Genomic DNA, 12,894 nt, shown 5'->3' with positions numbered 1-12,894 from the left:
CCTGCGCCCGCCCCACGGGGTGAAGGTGGAGGCGGGTGGGCGGCAACGGGCGTGGGGTCTACCTGTCTCCCTCTCCCTCCTCCTCCCTTCCCTCTCCCTCCTCCTCCTCCTCTGACCCTGCAGTGGGCTGCCTGGGGGGTGAGGAACAAGAAAAATGCTTGAACCCCCGCCCCAGACTCTCAAAAACAGGGGAGAAGCGGCTCCCTTCAAGAGCTGTGAGCTGTTAGGTGACCCCCTGCTGTGTAATTGCAATAAATAACTAAATAAACTAGCACATGGTCTTCCCGTGTTACGACCTGCAAGGGGTGCTCTACGTGCCAAAGTGACAGAGACATTCACGGTCAGGCTTGATGGGGTCTGAGCAACCCGATCTAGTGAAGATGTCCCTGCTCACTGCAGGGGGTTGGACCAGGTGACCTCCAAAGGTCCCTTCCACCCCAACACACTGTATGATTCCATGAGAGAGCTCTCACCATCAAAAGGTTTGTAACACAGTAGTGAAATGCCATGGGAGAAAGAACTTGGGTTACGCCAAAAGCAAAACCAATGTCATGTCAACTTGCATCTTGTAGTGACAGGACAAGAGGGAACAGCTTCAAGCTGACAGAGGGCAGGTTTAGGTTAGACGTTAGGAAGAAATTCTTTACTATGAGGGTTGTGAGGCACTGGCACAGGGTGCCCAGAGAGGCTGTGGAAGCCCCATCCCTGGCAGTGTTCAAGGCTAGTGGAGGGTGTCCCTCCCCGTGGCAGGGGATTGGGGCTAGGTGGGCTTTGAGGTGCCTTCCAACGCAAACCAGTCTGTGTTTCTATCTAGTATCTGTGTTCTCAACTCACCTCATGGCAGAGTTCTTAAGTTATATGTCTTCAAGGAGACAAGTGTATTTACAAAAGAAATGCAGTTATACCACAGGGTTGAAAGATGCCTACAATACATCATAATATGACAGTATCTTAGAATTTTAAATGACAAAGTGCACCTCTGATTTCATGTTGTAATTCAATCTAGCCACAGCACCAGGACTAATACAACTTCTGTGAAAAACATTCAGATTTTGTCTTTACCTCTAAGCAGAAGCACCCTTAGTAACTGACAGTCTTTGATGCCAGTGATAATTCAGGGGGAACAGTTATTCTGTGACTAGTAATAATGATATTTAGGATATGGCATCTGAACATGAGAAATTATGTTAAAATTTGGCCATAGCTTCTGTTCAGTGAGAACCATCACTACTTTCCAGTTCAGGTCTGTGTTGTGATGGGGGGTCTCCACACGATCAATACACTTAACTAATTTTTAGCATTATCAATGTAAATGAATATAGTATTTCTTCAGTGCTTGCATGCAGAGTTAAAGAAAGGCTGCAGTCATTTCAGATTGCTTGAAATGTATGATTTATTTACATTAATATGTCAGTATGCCTTTAGAGCATGGCTGAGTAAGTTAACCATGATTTGGCAGCATCCAAGAGGGCCAAGGGTATCCTGGGGTGCATTAAGAAGAGCGTGGCCAGCAGGTTATCCTCCACCTCTACTGTGCCATGTTGAGGCCACATCTGAAGTTCTGCATCCAGTTGTGGGCTTCCCAGTTGAAGAAAGACAGGAAACTACTTGAGAGAGTCCAGTGTAAAGATGATTTGGGGACTGGAGCATCTCCTCTATGAAGAAAGGCTGAGAGAGCTGGGTCTGGAGAAGACAAGACTGAGAGGGAAACCGATCAATGCTTATAAATATCTAAAAGGGTAGATGTCTAGAAGAAGGGGCCAGACTTTTCAGTGGTGCCCAGTGACAGGACAAGGGGCAATGGGCACAAACTGGAACACGGGAAGTTCCATCTCAATGTGAGGAAAAGCTTCTTTACCCTGAGGGTGACAGAGCACTGGAACAGGTTTCCCAGAGAGGTTGTAGAGTCTCCTTCTCCAGAGAGAGTCAAGACCTGCTTGGACACAATCCTGTGCAAACTGCTCTAGGTGATCCTGCTTTATCAAGGGGGTTGGACTAGATGATCTGCAGAGGTGCTCTCCAGCCACTGCCACTCTGTGACAAAAGCAGGTCACAACCAATAAAGAACAGCAGAAAATATCTTTTCTGAGTGATTGTTTTAAATTGCCAAGATGTAGACTTTTCACCTGTAAAGCTGTGATGTCATCTTGTATAATTTTTTCCATTTCACTGAAAGCATTAAACATTACTGACCAATAGAGTTTTCCTGAATGTATTTCTATTTTCTGACTTAACAAAACAACATGCTGTATGTGTCTGTAATGCATCATTCATGAGGGCTAAGGTTAAAAGAGAAGTTGCAGTTTGGTAATTTCTCAATTCAGCCACAAAATGTAACTGCCTCTAGCTAGATCTATAAACACTGGACAAAGCAGCCATAAAAGGTTAGAGAAGTGTTCATAAAGCTGTTGTTGTTTTGAGTCAAAACTCTTTGTAGTTTCCTGTCTTTAGCTGTTAATTCTGCTAAATAGCAAAAAAAAAAAAAAAACCACCGAAAAGAAACAAAACCCCAAACAACCCACCAAAACAAGCCAATTTATTAATGTTAAAATGTAAATACACATGTTCAAACTGACACGAGACCATCTTCCAGGATGCACAGTGCCATTCCGTCCTATTTCAGCTTCACACAGGTGCTCTTTAGAAAGGGCCTTTGATCTTCCAGTGCTGACTTCTAACTCATGACAAAAGATGCTTATATTACATACTTGTAGTACAGATTATGTAATACAATTCCCCGTTTTACTAGAAGATGATAGATTTATATGCTGAAGGTATTGGGGAGCAAGAAGAGGACAGAGAAAGTAGTATAGGCTTTCATTGGGAAGAGCTAGGTTGCTACATATATGACTCTAATATATGAAGGAGAATGAGAAGTACCCCAGAATACACAGTCCAAAGCAGGCTCCCAGCTCTGCTTCACTTCCAAAATAATTTTTAGAATTCTGTACTGTTCTGAATTTGCTTCATTTAAGATGCAGGAGAAAAAACATGTTTTATCCATGTCAGAGAAACACATGGGTAAATAGTCCTGTTATAAATGTAAGGTCATGGATCTTAAATGGTGAAAATCATCTCAAATCCATGAATTCCCGTGGAACTTCACCAGTGTGTTTTTTGTTGATACAGAACTCTCTTACCTGAATGATGACGTTAAATGCTCTTTGCAGCATGGAGCTGTGGGAAACAGATGGATTGTTTGAGTATAGAATACGACAAAATTGATATTGATAAATACTACGTGCAAGATATCAAATTTTTGTCATATGTTTATAATTCTGATGTTTTTTAAAGCATTTTTTAAAAATACAGTTAGGAAACAAACATCCTCTGCCTTTCATGACAGCCTCTGTTCTCTTTCTGCCTCTTAAGCAAGTGAGCTTGAAGTTCTGCTTGCTCATTATCACTCTTCTTCATTATCAGGCTGCTGTAGTTTTCACTGGAACAGATACAGCTGAAAACAGTTCCTCTATTCTGAAGAAAATCCACATCCTATCATCTAGTTGAAATCTTTTATAAGAATGCAACGAGTGCATCTGTGATAATCCTTTACTCCTGTGAGTTTCTTCCTATTCAGATTTGTCGAAGTCTTCCAGGAGAAGCAGATGAATCCCTAGATACTGTGTTTCAGGGTATGTTCTGTATATCCATTGTCAGGAAGCATGCTGCAGTAATTGAAAGATGGGCTCTTTAGCCTGTCAGGTCTTTGTCATTTATAGTTTAGGCTATTCCCTATCTCCTGGGGTGCAGCAGTGCTATACTAACCTCAAAGTGACAGCTTCTCGCACCTCAGAACAGAGACTTTCCATAGGGTGATAGGATCAGCCTAGGAATTACACAATGTCTTGGTATTTGACGTTGTGGAAAGAGCTGTTTAACTCTCAGGAGTCCCTACCTTATGTCTGAAAAGATCTTTTATTTTTCCTTTTAATCATAACTGAAATAAGGGAGGTGGTGGCTGCCCCCTCCCTGGCGGTGTTCAAGGCCAGGCTGGATGGGGCATTGAGCAGCCTATCTAGTGAGAGGTGTCCCCGCCCATGGCAGAGGAGTTGGAATTTGATGATCTTAAAGGTCCCTTGCAGCCTAAACCATTCTATGATTTATGAAATAATTTATGTGAGCAATGTCCCTTCTCCTTTCCTTTGGTTTAGTCTGATCGTGTAGTGAGGAATGTCTGGAATATGTGATCAGATAGAAGAAATGCCAAACAGATTTTAATTGCACATTGTTCCACGTAAAAGACAGGCTTGCTCATCTTCTCATCTACTCAGTTTAATGTTTATACAGAACAAGAATAAAAAGATATAAACTACCAATAAATAGGATTAAGCAGTGTAGTCACTTCTAGTTTATCAGTTTCTAACAGGATACAGACAATTACTGGTCAAGAATTCACTATACTTGTACTTTATTTCAAATCAATGTTCTAAAGCACTTATTATTAGAGGTTCTAGGTCTTTATTACAATTGCAAGATGAATGATGGGAGCTTTTCTACCAGAAAATATTTCCATGTGCCTATTAAGCCCAAAATTCATGAAGATTACGGAAAACCTTTGGACCTTTACGATTAATACACAGTCCAAACAATGCAATGTATCATAGATGTCAGTAGTCTGAATTGTACCTGCTATTGAAGATGTTTTTGTAGAACCTGGCTGTTGGGCAAATACTTCTTGAAGCTATGGATCAGAACTTACAAGCACGTGTACTTGCACCAGAGTATCCCAAAGATACACAGAAAAGAGCAACCACATTTCACGAACAATCACTACAAATACAGCCCTTTTTTAACAGTAGGTAGCAAACATTAAGACTTATTCCAGAAGATTTGTGGTACCTGGATAAACTGCCTTCACAACTGTCAAGATACCCATAATTATTGAGATTTGGGTTAGAATGAATGTAATTTACAACATATGCCTAGAATAAATCTGTAGCTTATGAAGACAGCTAACCAAAGGCATGGCCTTTCCTATATACAAGCCGTAGGATAACATTTAAAAAGTAAAGTAGAAAGCTGTACATTTTATACAGTTTTTCAAATACCTTCTCACTTATTTGATGTTGTTTTGATTTTTGAATTCGAAGTAGATTTACACAATAGGTTTCAGAAGTAGGAGTCCACGTGAAAGACAACAGTGAAGTACCAGTCACGGTACCCTTGTGCCACTGTCCCATTTCACAGGCAGCAGGGCTGAAAGAGGACAGTGACCAGCTCATCATTTCCCAGGAGCTATTTACATGACTCAGCTTGAGGTACGGAGCCGGTTTAGTCCACTGCTAGTCCCCCTGCGCTCTCTTGGCCACCAAAAGAGAGAGCCAGTTTTCTACCTCAGGACATTGTGAGCAGAAGCTTCTCTGAATGATGTTTTGGGTTGGAATTTCTTTGTTACAGACTATGGGAAGAGCAGCCCACCAGCTTAGTTGTCTGATGCTGGGCAGAACCGCTGTGCTTCTTATTGTCAACCGTGTTGCACCTCAGCCTCAGCTCAATACAGCTTACATTCACCCTCTGTTTGTACTGTAATATCATACTGTCACAAGTCCAGCTGGTACCTTTTGTTACAGGAGAGATGTCCCAAACCACTCAGTTGACTCCATCCCACGTTAAATGTAACTCAGAGCACTAATACATATTTAAGCAGGGCACAGAATATGCTAACACACAGCTACAAACTGGTGAAAATGACTCTCAATTCTGTGAATTTTGAAAAGTCTATCAATTGCCTAAAAAAGCATTTGGAGTAACCAACAACTGCTGTTTACATAACTATTTTGTTAACTCTTGGTCCAGAGGTAGAGGAGAGACATGAACAGTTTCTGTGCCCTCACCAGAGGTGTTCATAAGCAATAAAGTGCAAGAAAGAAGTTAACGATACAAAAGAAGTTCTGAAAGGTCTGACAAAGAAAGCAATTGTGCATAAGAACATTCATTTTCTGCTTCTAAGACAGTACCCAAACAATAGGAAGGCCAAATGGAGTACTAAATGTTCTGAGAGAAAAGTAATATAACTGCATAGACAAAAAGTTGGTCCCATGGTACCTGAATGCAAAACTGGGATTCATCAGGACAAGGGTTTTATTCTTGTATTGATGGAGGTGTGATGTCTTCAGCAAGTTCTTCCATTTTCAGATGTGCTGAAATGTAATGTGCGTCATACTCATACAGAATTCATTTGGCAGCTTTCTTTTTTCTACTTCCAGGATATAAATTAACTCTTAATCTTTTAAAAATATTTTCAGCTGTTAATGAAATGTAATCTACACCTCCATGAACAAATGAGCAGATACTGAACTCCAGTTACATAAGCAATCACCACTGAGAATTACAGGTCCTATGTTGAAAGTCTCACCTGTTTGGAAGCATTTGCCAGAGTGAGGCCTTCCCAATATATATAAATGAACAGTCAAACATTTATGTAAAAAGTGTGTTCCATTTTTTACTTACATGTAAAATTAAAAAGCAGATACTGCATATCATTTACTGTCTTTTGGATCAGATGATTTATGAAATGCTGGTCAGTGAAAGTCAACCAGTCACCTTAATGTTAGAAAAGGCATCCTTAGGACAAAGGGCACAGGGAGAGACATAAGAGGTTGGAAGCATAGAAACATATCCTCATCAGTACTAAGCAATCCCTGTTGTTGGATGACCAGATTGAATCATCATTTAGGTAGGTGTCATCAAAGTTCACAATCTTAAAGTCCTTCTTAAGATACATTTCATTCAGCTTGCTTAGTGTTCGAGCAAAGGTATATTTAGATGCACAGCTATATGCTTCCAGATTGTAGACTTTGTGGAAGTGCATATCGAAGTATGGATTATCCTAAAAAAAAAAAAAAAAGAAAAAGAAAGAAAAACAGGATAATGACATTGTTATATGCATTAAAGATACCAGAATGGCCATCTCTTGTTCTCTGCCCAGCTACATTCAGGGTTTTGCCTCGGTTTGATGGATTAGAAAGGATTTGCCTCTTTCTGCTATTCATACTAAAGGCTCTTTTAGAGCTCCACAAAGTAGCAGTTTATAATTAGCTGCAATTCTTTGCCATCAGGAGTTTTGCCTCAGTAAAACTTGCAGAGTTTGGCCAAGCAATATGCTGCACTTTATTTGGATTATACAATCTTGTTTTGAAATGAACCAATTTGTCATGTTGCCTAAAACACACTATATGAAAAGCTTTTGCCTTGGACTATAACTATATATGCCTGTCAGAAGAAGAATATTGATTGCCCTTCCTGCCTAAATTGTTATTCTCTCTGCCTTCTGCCTCTTGGTACAATTAATCCTAGCAGCAAAGTACTGTTAATTTCTGAATACTATTACAAGTAATTATAGCAGTGTTAATCATGCTGTAATTATGAGTTTGAGGTTCATTTATGCTTTTCTTTAACAAAAAATGAGACACATGTTGATCATCCCAGTTGCGGAAGGCTGCATCATCTCTGAAGGATATTTTAGCACAAGACTTGAGGAAAAAAAGCTAAAGTAAATTCATGCAGGCAAGTGATAAAAGAAATCCTCTGGCCGCCCTGGCTGAGGAAGGATCAGGAAGGTCTCCAGAAAAAAGAAAGCTTGGAGAGGGGATGTAAAGGATTATTAGCCTGAGGGAGGTCACCCCCTCCGTCTCCCAGGTTTCTTGTTTTATACTTGAGGATGATGTGCACAGGACAGAGTAAGACCAGCCACAGTTTGACCTATTCCTCTAAGCAAAACTCTGAATCCCTGCTTGTGGGATCTTGATTTCTCCTCCACTGGGATAATGTAATCTGAATTCTATTTTATGTTCATTTGAAAGCACTTTCAAAGAGAAAAATGTGTTTTTTTTTTTCCTGGACTATGTTTATTATGCACAGACAACTGACAAAATGTCTTCTCCTAGGCATATTCTTCTGTAAACCAGGATTTAATTCTACTTTTGATGTTGTTCTGTATGGTACTACTGCAGCTTCATTTTATGCTTCTGAAGTTATATCTGAGAGATTCAGACATTTTTTTAGCAGTAAGAACAGCCAGATCTATCCAAAGCTGGTTTGTATTTACACACACAAATACGCAAATATTTAATTGATCAAAAAAATGTGAAATTAAGCTGATGTGAAAGAGGCACGATGTCATGAACAGGTACACCGAACAGAGTGGTTGCATGGTATATTACACATTGACTTTTTCACATGGAGAACAGGTTCAGGCAGTCAAGTGACAGTGTCGCAGTCTCCATAAAAATATTTAACAAAATTTTGTTTCCAAATACACATTAAAATCCATGGGATTTGCATCCCAAGTTGCAGCACAAGAAAAGTACATTCTAATATATGTATTAAATAATACATAATACTTACAGTATCTGCTTCTTTTCCATCAATCATCTCCAGATCTTTCAAAAACCACTTTTCAACTATTTCATATTTCTCCTCCCGATCCACTCGCAAGTGTTTAACCATACATATTTCTACTTCTTCACTTTTAGTCACTGTGAGAAAAAAAAAATAGTTTAGATATACAATCAAGTACTTCCCCAAACTTCCAATAATAAAGGACTTAAACTACATTTTAGATAATTACTGAATTGATGATAGGCTGGACTGTTTAGAGCCACGCTGGACTTAATAGTTTGTTTTGCCCAGGTAGAAGCACCATGATCTCAATCTATGAAACCTTTCAGCTTTTAGGAGACTTAGGATTTACTTTGCCTGTCCTGTGAAAAGAAAATCCCATCTGTACAAAAAGTCCTTACGTGTATTTATGTGACCTGTGCTAAGTCTTCACCCTGTGGATGAAGTTCTTTTTAAAAGCCATAAGTTTTTTTAAAGCAAACCTCTTTTTTAAAATGTATAAAATAGGTAAGTAGGCCGCTTAACAAAAATAGCATCAAAATTATTTCTTAAAGCTTCAAGTTGCTCGGTGATATCTTTGTAGAAATGACTGTTTCCCCACTTAAATGAGAGTGAAAGGAGCAGGAAGACACTCTGCAGTAGCTACTGTTATTAATTGATTACATTAAGTGCTGGGTAGGAGAGTTTTGTAACATGCAATAAGAAGTGTGAAAAGCACTGGAGCCTGACCAGTCTCCTGTACATCCAGCACGATGGCTGCAGCACAAGCCACTTCCCAGGCCAGCCTGTAGCCTAAGGTAGTGGTGAGATGTCACCTACCTCTGTCAGGAGCACTTCGACACCATAGCACAAGGCTACAGCTACAGGAGAAAAATTCTTCAATTCTTCTGTTTCTAAATACTGCCTGAACGTTTGAAAACCCATTTTGAAACTTGGCTAATTTTATTTTACCCCTGTTAAAATGTCTCTTAACTTCTCACCTATTTATAAGAAAACGGTTATTATACAAAGGGAAACAAAGACTATATGCTGGAGATACGCCTTCTCTCCATTGCAAAGGAACACAGTGGCAACATTTATAAATGGATGATAAATTTTCTCAGCCTGTAGTTTCCCTACCTAGGAAATAAAAATCTTGCTTTTTTTTTTTTTTTTCCCTGGTCCTATTAATCCAATGTGTTCAATGATTTTTAAGCAAAAGACCACCACTGTGCTATCTTCTATGGAGAAGTCACAACGGTTTTCATTTGCAAGCAAATCTAGTGGGCTAATCTTAGAAAGTGCTCTTTATACTTCCATTCTGTTTGGTTTTTGCTTGCTTGTGAGGGAATATGTTGTGTCTCTCAGAGTTGAAATGAAAGGAAACAAGCCCAACACCCAAAGCCCCCAGTTTGGTCAGAAATACCAGGGGATGTCCTTGTGGCCCCCAGGTCCCGCACACTGACAGTCCTTTACTGTACTCTCATGCAGGAGCAGAAATTGTATGACATAAGGACAGAGCACAGGTGTGTTAAGAATAACAACACAAGGAGCATGTCCTGCACAGTGGTGAAACCTGGGCAGACTGTTTTCAGCTAAAACCAACCACCAACCAAGATCTTTCTTTACTTTTCTTGCATTTTAGATGTTGCTTGGTCTTGCACCCAATTAACAGAGTTAAAGAACATTTCATTTTTAGTGTAGAACATGAGCTCATATCTACCAGGTCATTCTGTTCAACTAAAAGCTTTTCTTGCTGAGGGCATGGCTATGGCAATGCACTTGTAGAGCACAAACTATTTCTGAAGCTCTTCCATGGACTGAATAACTTTTTCAGCATCTCTGTTGGATAATACGATGTTATCCCTACTGCTCTTCTCAGGCATGCCAATAGTGCCTTGTCGCCATCCCTGACTGTGCCTGGATTTCAGCTTTACACTGTTCCAGCATTTATAAAGATTTAGTGAAAGGATGCTAATGAGCAAGAACTGGCACTTACTATCATGAAAAGGAAGGGCAATAATGATGGGTACATGGCACAAAGATAAGATTGTTCAGTTATCTACATGAAGATTGTGTTGTAATACGGGTTTCAGAAGGCACAGACTTCTAAAGGTTTGCCTATGTATAGTTTGATTTTTTTGTTGCTGTTGTTGTTATAGTAATTCAAAATCAACGGGAATCTTCTGAGGTTGCATTGCAGGGATAAGATTTTAGATAATGTGTTTTGCTCCTGGAGAATCACAGCAGATTACAGTAGCTGCTGGCAGGCAGATGCAGCCCATCTTTCAGAATCAGATTTCCACTCACCACTTACTTGTCTATGCCTGAATATATTGAGAGTTTAATATTGTATACTGAAGAGATCCCATTCTTAATACTATACATAAATTTCCTTTATGTCTTCAGAGACTTTCAATCTGTTAATCTGATTAGAGGATTTCGTTAATGGCTTGATCTCCTTTACCAGAAAAAGGAATTTTCAGTCAAGATTTTAAAGGTGCATAATGTTATTTCTCCCCACAATGGGCTGTTCAGGTCTATCACATGCAACTGAACATATTTCTACAAGTCAGTTTTATAAACTATCAATCAGGTTGGTATTTCTGTACATTTAGTAGCTCTGTGACATTCAGGGAACCATTTCTTAAAACTATTTCTACAGTGCTAAGATACACGAGTGCAGGGAACAGCCTGTAGAACAACTTCGGTGTTCTAAAGACTTCAGATGTTTAGAAAGATTATGATCACCCCACATTGGATGTTACCCCAATTTATGCCTCAAGTACATCAGTTATTTCTATCTGTTATATAGATTTTGAACCTGAAGAGGAAACAAACTGGAGGAAACGTTCACTTCAGTTTAACTACTTACAGATGGGAGCATTTCTCTGAGTACCTTCCAGTGTTGTGAAATTAAGAATGAAAATACCCTGGGCTTCTCTGAAAGCTCATTCTAAAAACGTTATGAAACAGATATGCTTGAAATCAAATTTAGTCAAATTTAGTAAAACCCAGATAAAGTTTATTGCTCACAGCAATCTTGGTTTTACTCACAGATCTTGCCAATCACTAACACGAATGTGTGTTTATTTAAATCACAAATCTAATCTACTATTACCAAAGTAATTGGGACAAGATGTAGGACATTAGACCAAGACAAGGGATAGTGCAAAAGCTCTAAAAACAACGAATGTTTCCTGCAGTGTTAGTTATTTTTACGCTCCTTTATGGAAAACCTAATCGGAACTACAGTAAAGTACCGCTCTCTGGAAAGCACTTTGGCACTCACGGCGCTGCCAAACACGCAGCGTTCCTCCTGGGCACTTCTAGCTGTTGTGCTGGAACCTCGAGCCCGCATGAATCGGGAATGGGGGAGAACGCCGTTCCTGCGGCTGCCGGCGGTGCGGGCACAGCGAGCTGTTTCTTGCCACGATGGGGACCTGCGGGCGACCCCGGGGGGCTGAGGCCGCCCCGAGCCGAGCCGAGCCGCTCCCCGCTCCCGCCCCGGTCCCGCTCCCACGCACACGCAGGTAGGCGCAGCCCCCCTCGGGCACACACCTACACCCCCAGGCACCCAGACCTCCCCGCTGCCTTCCGCCCCGCCCGGCGGGCAGCCCCGGTACCTGCGGCGCACAGGTAGCAGCGCTCGGCGCCCGAGCCCTCCACCTCGATGAACTCGTGCAGCCTCTGCCGCCGGGGCCCGAACAGCCTCTTCGCCAGGTCCTCCTTCACCAGCGAGGACATCGCCCCCGCCTCCGCAGCGGTGCTGCTCAGCGCCGGGTACCGGTCCCCCGCGCCCCGCAGCCGCCGCGCCACGCCTGGCACCCGCGGGTCACCGCGGCGGAGGCTGCCCCCCGGCCGGGCGGGACCCTCGGGCGCCGGGGAGGCATCGCCAGCCGCTTACCCCCCGGGGGGGTCCCGCTTACCCCCCGCGCCGCCGGGACCAGACGCTGTTAAGGCTCCGGCCGCTGGCGCGGAGAGAGGCCGGGCCGCGGATCTCCCCGCCCCACGCGTGCCCGCCCTCCTTCCCTCCCTCTTTCTGCCAGCGGGGGCCCGGGACCTCCCCGAGGCGGGATGCTCCTGTCGCAGAGTGCCCGTGCCGGGACCTCGCGGGGCCTGATTGGGGTCCCGGAGGCTGTGGCGGGGCGGAGATGCCGTCGGGGCTCCCGCCCGGGCTGCGGGAGGAGGAGAGAGCGAGCGAGGAAGCACCACGAGGGATGGTCACACTAAAAGCAATCAACCAAAAATCAGTACATAGAAGAGTTCTAATTACCTTTAGGGTATTTAGGTTTGGGTTTTCATTCTTATAGTCTCAATGTAACTTGGAACAGAATCCAACCTGAGAATAAAACTGAGTGCTCAAGTGAAGATTTAGACAAATCTGAGGAGGTTTTTGGGGTTTTTTTAAAGTTTTTTGACAATATTATTAGACTAACTTAGTGCCGTAGGTCTACCTGCTGCTTTGCTGATGTCAACCAACACAGAAGCAAGTAAAAGGACTATGTAAAATTAGGGAGAATCATCCTCTGCTCTAGACAGTAAGCATATTGTCTTGATGAGTGGGAAAGGGAT

At 42.0% G+C, this 12,894-nt stretch overlaps 1 protein-coding gene across 1 annotated transcript; it reads right to left on the bottom strand.

Annotated features, from left to right (window-relative positions):
* Positions 1-6,565: 6,565 nt before the first annotated feature.
* Positions 6,566-12,066, bottom strand: EXOC1L (exocyst complex component 1 like; the record flags this gene model as incomplete). Its single annotated transcript, XM_084266723.1, has 3 exons — positions 6,566-6,829; positions 8,347-8,477; positions 11,946-12,066. 3 exons carry the CDS (start codon positions 12,064-12,066, stop codon positions 6,566-6,568), a joined length of 516 nt encoding a protein of 171 aa, XP_084122849.1.
* Positions 12,067-12,894: the final 828 nt, after the last annotated feature.

Source organism: Gallinula chloropus (assembly GCF_964237585.1).
Source record: "Gallinula chloropus genome assembly, chromosome: 7".
Lineage (NCBI taxonomy): Eukaryota > Metazoa > Chordata > Aves > Gruiformes > Rallidae > Gallinula > Gallinula chloropus.
This window is presented reverse-complemented; position numbering and strand designations above follow the sequence as displayed.